This window comes from Danio aesculapii, chromosome 15 (assembly GCF_903798145.1).
Source record: "Danio aesculapii chromosome 15, fDanAes4.1, whole genome shotgun sequence".
Taxonomy (NCBI): domain Eukaryota; kingdom Metazoa; phylum Chordata; class Actinopteri; order Cypriniformes; family Danionidae; genus Danio; species Danio aesculapii.
Genome location: NC_079449.1, coordinates 5104326 through 5119782, shown reverse-complemented (window position 1 = coordinate 5119782; position 15457 = coordinate 5104326). Strand labels below are relative to the sequence as shown.

Here is a 15457-nt window from a genome sequence, read left to right as displayed (position 1 = left end):
AATGTAAATGGTAGTTTTCAAAAATCAGATCTGGTCAGAAAAACACACACAAAGTAACCAGGTGTGAACAGCCCCTTTTAATGTGCTTCTCCGATGAAATATATTCCATCTCTCATTTCTGATAATCTCCCGATTCTCCCCGCTTCTCTTCTCACGCCCCTTTTTCCTGCTTTTAAAATTCCACCAGATTCAGATCGAGTAATCTCTCCTCCATCCTCCAGTCCCTCTCTCCACAGCTGCTCGTTCCTGAGAGTGTGGGAAGAGCTGGAGTCCTTGAGATCTTAAGTGAAGGTTACACTCCTGCAGATTCTGACTCGCACACAAACACATTCTGCGCTGAATGCTGATTACCAGCACAATGCCTTCATTGGCCATCAGTGCTTCGTCCGCTTTTCCCAGCATCCTCTACTGGTGTCTCATTGAAGAGAAGAATGTATCCTCTGAGTATAACCAATAGCATATATCAGTGGTGCCAAAAGACATCAAAATAGATCAAAACATGAGGGTATTCGCATATGGAGAGTACACTTATGAGGGGATTATTTTACTCATACAGTTGAAGTCAGAATTATTCACCCTCCTGTGTTTTATTCTCAAATAGTTCCCAATTGATATTTAACAGAGCAAGGGATTTTTTACAGTATTTCCTACAATAAAAGCAGTTTATTTTTTATAAACCATTTTACGATCAAAATTATTAGCCCCTTTAAGCTATATTTGTTTTCGATTGTTTACAGAACAAACCATCGTCATATAATAACTTGCCTAATCACTCTAACCTGTCTAGTTAACCTAATTAACCTAGTTAAGCCTTTAAATGTCACGTTAAGCTGTATAGAAGCGTCCTGAAAAATATTTAGTCAAATATTATGTGCTGTCATGATCAGTGGCATCGCTAAACCCAATTTACTGTGGCACGTGCTCCAGCAAAACTCGCCAGTGCCCCAGTAACTGCTTTGAGATATAATTTACTTCCTATGCAAGTGTATTTAATAAGAATGATCATTTCGAAATAAAGACGTTATTCTCTATGTGTAGCCAAATTAACGCTGGTCAAAGCAATGCGTTTAATCAAAAAGCAAACTGACGCATCTCCGCTTGTGAGCAGACAACCCGCGCGCCTTTCGCACACGCTGCTCGTCTCCAGGTGAGAGTCCCGGTAGTTATCATGCACACCAAAAAACATGCTGCTCACTCGTCGCTCATGCGTTCTCAAACCAGCCTTTTTTTTTGTTTTTCAAGATGACAAAACTAAAGTACTAAGCATGCCTCCTGATTTTTTTGTGTGAAGTAAAAAGGAGGGATGACGAGTCGGGGAGGTAAGACCTAATTTTCTGTGTCAAGTGTCAAGTCTAAGACAACAGATAATTCTATAACACATCTTTTTTTGTATTCTATTGAATTTCATTCAAATAAAATTAATATTCATGCAAAATATTTCATAAGTTATCTTAGCATCACTCTAGCTGAGTCTTAACATTGTTTTCCAGTTACATTTAAGATTATTTAGAATAATAATTGTATAATAACAATAATACTTTTATTTATAATACATATTTGTTTTGTATTTATTATATATATATATATTGGCTGCTAAGAAATTTGCGTTGAAGAGCAGTTGGACAGGTGTACCTAATAAAGTGGCCAATGAGCGTATACGTTTGCGTTTCTCTAAAGACTAATATTAATTAAATATATAAATTATTACACATTACACATTATTACACATTATTATTATATAAATTATTACACATAATTACACATAATTTTTTATTAAAAAATTATATACACAATTTTTTTGAGAGGGGGGGGCGTGCGTGCTTCAGTGGAGCTTTATGTCTAGCAACGCCCTTGATCATGACAAAGATAAAATAAATCAGTTATTAGAGATGAGTTATTAAAATTTTTATGTTTAGAAATGTGTTGAAAAAAATCTTCTCTCCGTTAAACAGAAATTGGGGGAAAAAATAAACAGGGGCTAATAACTCAGGGGGGCTAATAATTCTGACTTCAACTGTACTGCAGTTATAAACAGAGATGTGTCCCTGATTTACACTAGAAAACACTGTGTAATGCTGCATGTTGTTAGTGTTTTTAGCTCATTGTTTTGTGGGTGATAAAGTGTGTTTGTGGGCTGTCCACCTTTGCTGGTGTTCTGGAAGAATGAGTTTATTTGAGACCTGAATAAAGTGTTTTGGTAGTTGTAATGCATTTTGAATGTGAAATAAACTATTTTAACAAGCTGAAAGTCGGTTAGGAGAATTCTGTCAAGAGTTTTGCAAAAGTGAGCTAAGTATTGAGAAATGAGTCCTAGCGTCTGTAAAAAACTGTAAATGGATGCTTAAAAAGGGAAAATACTATTATATGTTATAACAACTGGGGTGACGCGGTGGCACAGTGGGTAGCACGATCGCCTCACAGCAAGAAGGTCACTGGTTCAAGCCTAGGCTGGTCAGTCAGCATTTCTGTGTGGAGTTTGCATGTTCTCCCTGTGCGTGGGTTTCCTCCGTGTGCTCCGGTTTCCCTCACAAGTCCAAAGACATGTGCTATAGGGGAATTGGGTATGCTAATTTGTCCGTAGTGTATGTGTGTGAATAGGAGTGTATGGGTGTGAAAAACATTTGTATAAAAACATATGCTGGATAAGTTGGCAGCTCATTCCGCTGTGGCGACCCCTGATTAATAAAGGGGGTAAGCCTAAAAGAAAATTAATGAATGACAACTGGACTTATATATTGTATATTATATATTATATGATAACTGGAAACATATTTCAGTTAAAAATGTATTTTTTATTATTTATTTTTACTATACCTTTTACTTTTGGATTTTACATTTGGCTTTAGTACGCTATTCTGACGCTGCTACTATAAGGCTCTCTATCTTACACCTTAACATGTTTCTTTTCCTCTGAGGTCTCACACACACACACACACACACACACACACACACATAATGTACTTCCTCCCCCGCTCCACTTGCTCTCCTTTTATTCTGTACTGTATTCCACAGAAACACTTCTGCCCCGAACCACACGTCTGATCTCCAGACTCAAGGGGTTCCTGCGTGTGTGTGTGTGTGTGTGTGTGTTTGTGTGTGCTATAGTTCAGGGTTGTAAGCACTTTTACTGTCTGGTCCCCGAAGCTGAGGACCTGGAATGTGTCCCGGACTTAATTAAGATGGCAGACACTGACACACACACACACACACACACACACACACACACACACACACACACACACAAAGAGAAAAAAGAGAAAAGGACAAGAAGATGCCCACCCTGACAGTACCTGTTAATGACCAAATAAAAAAGAAAAAGAAAAACATAACTAAGTCAGGCTCTAATAGTCTTATGAAATATATAAATATCCTACACTACCTGACAAAAGTCTTGTTGTGGATCCCAGTTGTAAGAGCAACAAATAATAACTTCACTTATAGTTGATCATTTGGAAAAGTGGCACAAGGTGGATTTTTCAGCTGAATCCTCTGTTGATCTGCATCCCAATCATCACACATACTGCAGAAGACCTACTGGAACACCCAAGATTCTCACAGAAATCAGTCAAGTTTGGTGAAGGAAAAATCATGGTTTGGGGTTACATTCAGCATGGGGGGCGTGTGAGAGATCTGCAGAGTGGATGGCCACATGAACAGCCTGAGGTCTCAAGACTTTTGTGCTGCCCATTACATTACAAACTACAGGAGAGGGCAAATTCTTCAGCAGGATAGCGCTCCTTCTCATACTTCAGCCTCCACATCAAAGATCCTGAAAGCAAAGAAGGTCAAGGTGCTGCAGAATTGGCCAGCCCAGTCACCAGACATGAACATTATTGAGCATGTCTGGCGTAAGATGGAGGAGGAGGCATTGAAGATGAATCCAAAGAATCTTGATGAACTCTGGGAGTCCTGCAAGAACGCTTTCTTTGCCATTCCAGATGACTTTATTAATCAGTGATTTGAGTCATTGCAGAGATGTATGGATGCAGTCCTCCAAGATCATGATGGAGTCAGACACAATATTCACTCTGTTTCCACTGCATCATGAGTTTATATTCTATACTGGACATTATTTCTGTTCAGTGACAAGACTTTTGTCTAAGCAGAGTCAGACCTTACTGTCCTAATTAAAGAATTAAAAATCAAGGCCTGATCATGTTTATTGTGGTAAAATAAGTGTAATCTAGAGGCCTTTGCTTTCATATAAACCACTTCTGAGACTAAATGATCAAGAAGTCAAGCTATTTGTTGTTCCTAAAACCTGGATAGACGACAAGACTTGTCAGGTAGTGGCAAACTCAAAGTTACTTTTCATCACCTTGGAATTATAAGGTTCTGTCTGCGTTCTGAATGATTTTGAGATATTGAGCTTCAAAGATTTTGCATACCATAGCAAACAGTATGTGTGTAACATATGTTTTTTAAATAAAAAAGTGTTAAAATGTAAACAACTTATAAAAAAACATCCCATAATGTAAATAAGTTGTCAATCAATAAAAGTATGTCAATAGCTAAATTTTGACAAAAATGTCAGATAGAACCTTATAATTGTAAGGTGACGTTTTATCCATTCAGCATTTGATTTTTTGACAGCAAATGACACAGGTTTCTCCCAACAGATAATAAGATGTACAAGAGGCATCATTGCACAATATATAAAGTTGAAGTATTTTTCCCCCAATTTTTGTTTAACAGAGAGAAGATTTTTTTTCAGCACATTTCTAATCATAATAGCTTTAATAACTCATTTCTAATAACTGATTTATTTTATCTTTGCCATGATGACAGTAAATATTATTTGACTAGATATTTTTCAAGACACTTCTATACAGCTTAAAGTGACATTTAAAGGCTTAACTAGGTTAATTAGGTTAACTAGGCAGGTTAGGGTAATTAGGCAAGTTATTGTATAATGATGGTTTGTTCTGTAGACTATCAAAAAAATATATAGCTTAAAGGGGCTAATAATATTTACCATAAAATGCTTTTTTTTATTAAAAACTGCTTTTATTCTAGCCGAAATAAAACAAATCAGACTTTCTCCAGAAGAAAAAATATTATCAGACATACTGTGTAAATTTCCCTGCTCTGTTAAACAAAACTTGGGAAATATATATATATATATATATATATATATATATATATATATATATATATATATATATATATATATATATATATATATATATATATATATATATATATATATATATATATATTTCTCAGCTTTTATGACATATAAACAAAAACTTTAAGTTGGAATTTACCAGGGGTATGAATCATTTCAGGTTTTATATATATATATATATATATATATATATATATATATATATATATATATATATATATATATATATATATATATATATATATATACATATACATGCAGTCAACGTGTACGTCACACAACTATTTTTTATGGTTTTTATCATAAGCCTTAAATTTGTATTTTAGTCACACGTTTTCTTTAGGCTTTTTCGCTTCACACGTCCACACACACACTTTGCAGACATCTTAACACACAATTCCCATCTGACACTAAAAGAGACCGCAATGACAGAATCCATGACACTTCTGAAATACACACCATGAGCGTCACGGCTCAGCGCTGTCATACGTGTGTGTGTGTGTGTGTGTGTGTGTGTGTGTTCAGTGCTGGACTGATTCAGAATATTAAACATGGCAAAACAAATCATATTTTAGCAGAGATGCGAGTCTGCAATTGCTGCATGACACAGACAGTAAACAACCATTGCTTGTCATTGCTGCGTCCAGTTCACACACCAAACACTCTTTGACTAATGCACTACAGGAGATCACACATAACACATTCACAATTTAAATAAGCTTCACAAATGACATGCTGAATCTAGTTTAAAGGGAAATAAATGAATCTTATTATGCAGTAGCTGTAAGGAATTGGTTCGATGTTGAATCAATCCAATGAATTGAGGAATCCAGAAAATGACTGATCCAATGAATTGGTCTTAAAAGTTCATATAAATGAACCAGACACATCTAATTCTTAAAACAAAGTGCTTACAAAACAAATCTGTTAAATAAAGTTAAATAAATTCCTCTGTATATGCAATTTACAAAAGAAATGACTGGGAAATTATGTTGAATCAGTGAAAAGAATTACTTGTTGAATCCGATTCTCAATCAAATGACTCAGTTGATTTAGTTCTTGTAATGAACCTGTCAAATAGACTTACAACTTGAGTCACTAAAAATGACTCTTATAATACAATTATTGACATTAAGTGGTCAAACTTCAAAGAGAATCACAAGTTAAAGCAGTCAAATAATTTACTACTACAGCTGAATCCGATCCTCAAACAAATGAATCTCAAAAAGGCGATGTTGAATAAGCCTAATTAATTATACAAATGAATCGATTCATGAATTAGTCCAAAGGAATCAATTAAAACGAATTATTATGCATCTGAAACCAGTTCTCAAACAACTGACACGTTTGTTCCAGAAAAAAATACAAGTTGAATCAGATTCACAAAGTAATGACTCCTGGTGAATCAAAATTGTGGATAATTTGAATTGGTCAAAAGGAGCCAAATCGTGAATCAGTCTAATGAACACATTTGTCTAGTGAATTAGTCCTTGAATGAAGTTTGATTAAATGAATCAGATTAAATGGTCACAATGAATCAGGTCTTGAATGAGTCTATTGAATCCATCAGCCTAATGAATTAGTTACTGAATCAAATTTGATTAAATTAATTGTTCAAAATGAATCAGATGTTGAATCAGTCTGATGAACACCTCAGTCTAGCAAATTAGTCGCTGAATTAAGTTTAATTAAATGAATTGGTTAAAATGAACCAGATCTTGAATCAGTCTAGTGAATTAGTCATTGAATCAAGTTTGATTAAATTAATTAAAAAGGAATCAGATCTTGAATCAGCCAAGAGGATTAGTCACTGAATCAATTTTAATAAAATTAATTTTTTAAAATAAATTAGATCTTGAATCAGTCTAAATAACTAAAGATTGAATCACATCTGATTAAATGAATTGGTCAAAAGGAATCAGATCTTGATTCAGTTTAATGAACACCTCAGTCTAGTGAATTAGTCATTGAATCACATTTATTGAAATGAATTGGTCAAAATGAATAAGATCTTGAATAAGTCTAATGAATACCTCGGTCTAGTGAATTGGCCACTGAATCAAGTTTAATCAAATGAACTGGTAAAAAGAAATCAGATCTTGAATTTGTCTAGTTAACTAGTCAGTGAATCAAGTTTGATTAAATGAATTAGTCAAACAGAATCAGATCTTGAATTAGTCTAATGAACTAGTCAGTGAATCAAGTTTGATTAAATGAATTGGTCAAAATGAATCAGATCTTGAATCAGTCTAATGAATTTGTAGTTGAATCAAGTTTGATTAAATGAATTGGTCAAAAGGAATCAGATCTTGAATCAGTCTGAATAACTAATGATTGAATCACATCTGATTTAATGAACTGGTCAAAACGAATCAGATCTTGAATAAATCTATGGAACACATCAGTCTAATGAATTAGATATTGAATCAATTTTAATAACATGAATTGTTCAAAATGAATTAGATCTTGAATCAGTCTAAATAAAATAATGATTGAGTCACATCTGATGAAATGAATTGGTCAAAAGGAATCAGATCTTTAATCAGCCTAGTGAACTAGTCAGTGAATCAAGTTTGATGAAATGAAATGGTCAAAATGAATCACATTTTGAATCAGTCTAATGAACACCACGGTCTAGTGAATTAGCCACTGAATCATGTTTCATTAAATGAATTGGTCAAACAGAATCAGATTTTGAATCAGTCTAATGAATTAGTAATTGAATCATGTTTTATTAAATGAATTGGTCAAACAGAATCAGATTTTAAATCAGTCTAATGAATTAGTAATTGAGTCAAGTTTGATTTAATGAATTGGTCAAAACAAATCCGATCTTGAAGGATTCTATTGAACACCTTAGTCTAGTGAATTAGTCATTGAATCACATTTTTTAAAATGAATTAATCAAAATGAAACAGATTTTGAATCAGTCTAAAGAACTACTCATTGAATCACGTTTGATGAAATAAATTGGTCAAAAACAATCAGATCTTGAATCAGTCTAGTGAATTAGACATTGAAACAGGTTTCATTAAATGAACTGGTCAAAATGAATCAGATCTTGAATAAATCTACTGAACACATCAGTCTAATGAATTAGCCACTGAATCAAGTTTGATCAAATAAATTGATCAAAAGGAATCAGATCTTGAATCAGACTAAATAACTAATCATTGAATCACATCTGATGAAATGAACTAGTCACAAGGAATCAAATCTTGAATCAGTTCGTTGAACCAACACCTCATTCTAATTAATTAGCCACTGAATCAAGTTAACAAATGAAACACTCATACAGCCTGGTTCTGGAAACGATTCATTCCTAAACAAACATTTCAAATGAATGATTCTGAATCTAATAACTGGATGTATAATTGATGAATATAATGCACAACTGAATACACTCACCCTCAGTGTGGATGGCAGACACGTAGGTCCAGTTGTATCTCTTCACTATGTCCACCATGGCTCTGGCCTGCTGAGCGTCAGACGGCACGACCCTCATGAAGTATTTGTAGAGTGATTTATCGCTCAGGTCCATACTGGTGGCGGAGTACGCGATCTGAGGGATGTTAAACAGCTGCAGCAAATTCTGCACCTGGATGGCCACAGAGCTCGAACCCGGACCGATCAGCCCAACGATTGGCTTCTTGCCCTTCATAGGCGTGGCTCCAGGATCAGCACATCTAGCCCCGCCCCCAGCCTCCTCACTTTCATCAGCAGCAACAAGCGAGTCTCTTATGAACTCGATGCTTTGTTCTAGGGCGACGGCTGAGTGCCAGCAGGAGTCTCGAATTTCACACCCTAGGGTGACGTTGGGAAGGATTTTGGGGTCTGCGTTGATTCGGTCCAACGTATGCATCATGGCCTCAACCCGCTGGATGCCGTACTGCTCTCTGACAGCGCCGCATTTGCGTTCATGCACCTTATCGGCAGGTGGTTGGTGGTGAACGGAGAAAAGCGCACCGATGATGATGTCACCAGGAATATGGGCGACGACCCGTCGTTCATTGGATTGGGCCGTCGACACCAGCGACGTCACTCGCCAAAGCAGCAGAGCGAGAGAACACAAAATGACCATTGTGGAGTAAATTAGAGGGTGTGCTTGTGTTCCTGTCCTCCCCGGCTCACATCAGTGCCAGTCACGGGTGATGGCGATGAAGGCGCTCAGATGTTTCCGCTCTTAAGTTTCCGTAAATCTGACTAGAGCAGAGGGAACAATGCGGCTTTGAACTGCGCTGTCATTCGTCCGAGAGCTTCTATGGCGACCCTGAGCAGGATGCTGGGTCGTTGCCGTGGCAACCTGGAGATGGGGACGGCATGAGATGAGGGGCCTCATAACCTTGAACGAGAAGAGATGGACACAGATGTTAAACGAACTGATAAAGCATGGCTCGAAACAAGCACACATAGGCTCCTTCACAGCACAAATGACCACCGTAAAGTTTCAGTGTTGACTATAATTCAACTCAGTTCAGTCATGATCCAGAATAGGGTCGCATAGGATATTGTTATGATCTGCATTGGTCACATCACAGGATCTGCAATGTCAATGTGGATGACCAGGAGCCAGACTCATGATCTGAGGAGTCATTGTAAAGTTTAAACATAAAGTTATTAATAAGTTCACCATTTGGATCTGTTTTTTACGCCTATGGCAATCGTTACAATCCCATTTTAAAGTATTCAGACACAATAAATTATAATTTTTTCTTTTAAGATTTATTTTTGCCCTTATTTCCTTTATTAGATAGGACAGTATTGAGACAGGAAGCAAAGTTGGAGAGAGAGAGAAGGGTAGGGTAATGTCCTCGAGCCGGGATTCGAACTCGGGACACCCTGACATATCACTGCACCATATGTTGGCGCACCAACCACCAGGCCATTGCACTGACAATTACAATTTTTTTTAACTTTATAGGTGCTGTATGTACATTTTTGACTCTTCTAAAGCATATTAATACCATAATATGTTTGCAGATATGTCAGAAACATGCTAAGTGAACATATCTATCTAAAAAAAAGATGCTGAAGTCAGATATTCTGCTTTGAAAATGTGCTTTCCGTGCCAAAACGCTGTCTTTGTTTTGCTAATTATATTTCAGCACCATTGGTTGCCTTCATGGAAAATCACATATTTTATTCATTCATTCAGGAAGGCTCTCAAAGCATGCGTCCGTGACTGAAATGCGACCTCCAGTGGAGAGTAGCAGCTTCTAAAATAAGACGCAGATTCAGAGTTCCACATGAGGTGGTTATTAATTAGCAAATAATGTAAATATTACGAACTTAAACATCAGGTTATTGTGTAACCCCGTGTCCTAACAACTCGCTATGTGACAAGATTTGCAGTGATAAACAATTTGGATGTTTGCACCAGACGAAACACTACAGAAATTTAAATACAGCCATTCAGAAGCACAGAATAGTGCACTCACTGCACTCTAATGAAATGCTAAGGTTTATAATCGAATACATATTAAAGCTCTTTAACATTATTAAATGTAGATGCTGAATCACTGATATGTGTTGGTTTGCACCTGAGTTAATAGTTCTCAAGTTTAATTTTAAACTGTTTACTTTTATTTTCCAGATCTTATGTGAACTATCTGCTGCTGCTTTCTGTAGTATGGCAATAAATATCATGTAAAATGGCATTCAAACTCACATTATTAGCAATTAACACTGAATAAAGCACATGAGGTGTACCTGAGGTCATCGTTGTCAGTTTTCTGTTGTTTAACTATGAGAACTAGAAGCCGTTTCTAAATATCAATTCGAGGGGGGGGGGGGGGGTTGGGGGGGGTTGTGATGGTCACGAGAGTATCCAAATTTTCTATACCCGCCTATGTCATTTCATGGAAACCGCACGATCTGGCAGAACTGCCCTCAACCCCGAAAGTGAAAACAAAAGTGACCGCCCTCATTATTCTGCCGGCCCTGGTCACCTCACAGCAAGAAGGTTGCTGGTTCGAGCCCTGGCTGAGTCAGTTGGCATTCCCGTGAGTTTCCTCCGGGTGCTCCGGTTTCCTCTACAGTCCAAAGACATGCGGTACAGGTGTCTGAGTGTGAATGGGTGTTTCCCAGTACTGGGTTGCAGGTGGAAGGGCATCTTCTGGGTAAACGTATGCTGCTGGATAAGTTGGCGGTTCATTCCGCTGTGGCAACCCCAAATAAATAAAGGGACAAAGCCGAAGAAAAATGAATGAATGAATGAATAAATGAATGAATGAAGTAGTAGGTTTGTGTTTGTCATTTGTGAGTAAAATGATTAAAATCTACTTGAATTAATTAATAATTATTTATTTTGCAAATTTAAAAAGAATCATCCACTAAACAGACAACAATGAATTGACTGAATGGCAGAAACTGTTGCTTCAGTTGATGTGACAAGAATATCTTTATTAGTAAAATACAATGATCAACATTGCATGAATAAACTAAATTATGTTAGCTGAACAAAATATTGTTACTGAGAAGAACTAAAAAACAGTTGTTGAGACAACTCAAAGTTCTTTCAGCATCAAGTTGCCTTGTTTTTTTGTTTTCTCAACAATTTATTTTTTACAGTATAGTTATCATTACCATTATAATCCCCAATATTAAAGAGCTCTGAGACTTTTAAATTCAACATCTGAAGACATGGTTTTGCAGGAAAGCTATAAAGATCCTGTGTGAAATAGACAGATGTGCACTGTTTAGACATTTAGAGCATGATGTTTTACTAGAAAATACTATAGCATTGTCTCTAATGTAATTTGTTGCATTTCTTGTATTCTATAGTAAACATTTACAAGCAGTTTGTGAGTGAAAACTTTCTACACCAATGATGGGACTTATTTAGCAACTTCTACACTGTAAAAAAAAACATTTTTGCCTTATTTTTTTTTAATTGAATCAAATAAATGTTTCTAGTCATCTCAATTTACATCAATCAACTGACTAAAAACATTAAGCTCGACTTTGTAAAACCAGATCATCTTATTCAAATCAGTTAAAGCAACATAAAAATATGTGTTGTCTTGACTTTTTGTCTGTAAATCTTGTACAGTAACCGTTTCAAATACACGCCATCCAATTTTGAAGTACTCAAGTAGTACACTGAAAAAAATGATTCAAAGATGATTCCTTGGATTTACTCAATTTTTTACGTTGAGTGGTTGTAAACAATTTATTTGGGCTGAATTTAAACAAACAAATTAAGTTGAACATTGCTCAGTTTAATTTGTTTGTTTAAATTCAACACAAATAAATTGTTTGCAACAGTTTTGCATGCAACACTTTTTTCAGTGTACAAAATGTCCTCTAATAACCTTTATTAACTTTGAATCATTTACAATGACTGCATGGTGTCAAGTTAATCTCTGATGTATATGTTTACAGGTGCGTTTATATTCTGAGTGTGTGTGTGTGTTTGGTCTGAAAGTGCAAAGAAAAAGACAACGTTGTTACAAAGCTGTCAGCGAAGGTTCAAGAATAACCAAGAAAGCTTTCAGGCCTCGACATAAACAAAAACCACTTATATCGCCTGTCACACTCATTCACTACGAGCGCAGGCCAAAAACGAGGTGACAATTCTTCCAAAATAACACTGGATGAATAGACCTGCACTGTGAGGTTCTTTATAAATGAAGCACTGCCTCATTTAGCAGCGTCTAAGAGACAGTTTCACATGCCAAACCGCGGAGTGGTCCCTTAAAATATGCTCTAAAGGGGTCCATTAGAGATCACTCTGTCAGGAAGAAAAAATAAAAAGGCTGTCTTTGTTTCGAATATGAAATTATGGGAATATCTGAATGGAAAACGAATGCATCACACTGAAGCACCATTCAGCATTCTGCTAAAAAAGAAACAATGGGGAGGGAAAACAAACTGCAACCTCGTCAATACCAGCCATTCGTATTGAAATCATGCTGGCATTTACTGCTCACTTCATTCAAATGAATGCAAATGTCAGGCTGATAGGGCAGAGAGCTGCACTCACAGACCGAACGGGACGGATGAGAGGGAACGACCTTGCCGTTGATAACCGGGAGCTTTGCGCTGTCCGTGGTGCTGAAACACTGCAGTGGCCGAACAACTCTCACATGCATCTTATAATGCCTTGCATTAAAAGGTCTGACAGGCAATGCATATCTAACATGCAAACAGCATTGTGTGGATACGAAATGCACATATTGCATCCCCAATAAGTCATGCACATGCAACCGAATTCGCTCGCGCTCGGTCGATAATCTGCAGCGCGCTCCTCATTCCAGAACATCGCTCCACAGATCCAAACTCGCGCGCAGAGACTCTCTCTGTGTGTGTCCGTGCACAGGTTGCCTACGCTGATGTTCTGGTGACCGTCAGTCTTACCTGCCCCGCGCTGCGATCCACCACGGTCACGGACGGCGCGTGCTTCCCACAGGTGTACCGTCGGAGATTTGGGGTCGGTAGCCCGGTAAACGGCGGGGGCACAGGAGAGCCACAGCTGTAGTGTCGTCTCGTCTCCCTGTCACGCACTAACACTGGCGAAGCGTGATCATGCACTCACATACCAGTCCGCGACTCAACCCCTCCCACCCGTGAACCCCGAGATTGGCTGCTTCCAACCGGCCGCGGCACCTGCAAGCCTGCGCCTCTCCTCTAAACAACATCTACTGCCGCTACTGACTGCTTCACCAATGCATGTAGATTTTTAAAAGCAAGTGACTCTTGCAATCTTTGTAACAGAAATAAATAAATAAATATTTTAGATCTCGTTCTGGTACACTCAAAAATGCTGGGTTGTTTTAGTTCAACATTGATTCATATGAGCAAAATATGGATATTTTAGAAATTCATATGGACAATTGTTTTTACTTAGAATTATACTTTTAATCCCAACCGATGTGTCTGTCCATATTTGACCCAACCTTGAGCTAAATCAACCCAGAATCCATTATATTAAAAAGGAATGAATGAAGCTTTGGGGCAGGGCGCGTGCATGTGACTGACAATCCAGTCTTATTATTTATCTGTAAACACAAGATCGCTAAATTAAAAGGGACCCCACATCCATCCCTGCGGTACCCCACCTCCACCAAACACAGACCATGCAGCAGAAGACCACCACCACCTTGTGGCTCTTCGCTGTTCCGGAAATTTAAGTAACTCTTTAAAAAATGGGATAATGTTTAATTAACTCCGTGGATTTAAGCTGGAAAGATCAGATACGGCCTAAATTAAGAGCTATGTGAATGTATATGTGACGGCAAATTACCCTTTTCATGATTAAAGGCATAGTTCAAGTTCAACCCCCCTAAAAAAGTCTGTCATTACTCTCGTGTTGTTGGAAAACTGCATGACTTTCTTCCGTCGGCTTTTATAATACTGTTTAATCTATTATTGAGTCATCTAAACATTTATACATAATAAATACATAGGCTAAATAAATTAAATAAAAGAGTGATTTTTCCCCTCTTCCCCTTGATTTTTCGAAGTAATTACACAGAAAAATTAATTTAAATGATTGCTACTGGAAACAACACAATAGTAATTAAGCATGGCCTGTCAAATTAAATAATCCAGTAAAAATGTATAATAATGAACAGTAAAATTAACAAATTACAGGGGGGTTTCGGGGGGATTGACCCCCCCCCGATTAACGCTTGATGATCCCCCTGAAGGACATCAAAACAAGATGTATGGGGGGGTTAGCCCTTTAATAGTAAGAAACAGCTTTCTCCGATCTCTGATTTATATCTTAAATATTAATAATATTAATAATTCAAAATTTATAATATAAATAATTGGTTCATTCCATTGTGAATGCATAATTGCGCCAATCAATGCTAGGAAAAATATTCAACCGTCTAAAACTGGCAGTTCTAGAGCACCGAAAGACATCTTAAGTATTCACAAAACTGGTTTCTTATAAAACAGGTGTTTATATCTGCATGTAGCCTACAAAAATAAAAATTAGACACATCATTTGTATAGTTTGACCAACTAAAGTCAATAAATATCCCTCAAAACACTGAAAATTTATAAATTGTATTAATAAATTAGAAATAATTTAAATACATTCCTAAATTTGTTTCACTAAAGCATGTATTACCAAACTATTACCGAAAAAATTGACCCCCAAATCGTCAATGTATAATTTGCACACTGAAATGAACTACAATAATTTTATGGTGTGCTAACAGTAAGTTAGGCTACTCACCTTGCCGCTATATTTAGCAAACTTTATTATCTGGAGTCTATTTCAAGCTAGCATGATGATGCTAAAGCTCGATCTGGAAAAGAGCGTCATTTCGATTATTCCACTTTTTGCCATGGCAACCGCAGAATCTCAACTGCGCG

General features: G+C 36.9%; 1 protein-coding gene across 2 annotated transcripts in view; it reads right to left on the bottom strand.

Moving 5' to 3' along the window:
• Positions 1 to 9231, bottom strand: part of grm5b (glutamate receptor, metabotropic 5b) — a 131703-nt gene extending 122472 nt beyond the window's left edge. For both annotated transcript variants that reach the window (XM_056473428.1, XM_056473429.1), the window contains exon 1: positions 8537 to 9231. In XM_056473428.1, coding sequence (XP_056329403.1) covers positions 8537 to 9209 — 673 coding nt within the window. In that variant the 5' untranslated portion in view covers positions 9210 to 9231. The remainder of the gene's footprint in view (positions 1 to 8536) is intronic.
• Between the last annotated feature and the right edge of the window lie 6226 nt (positions 9232 to 15457).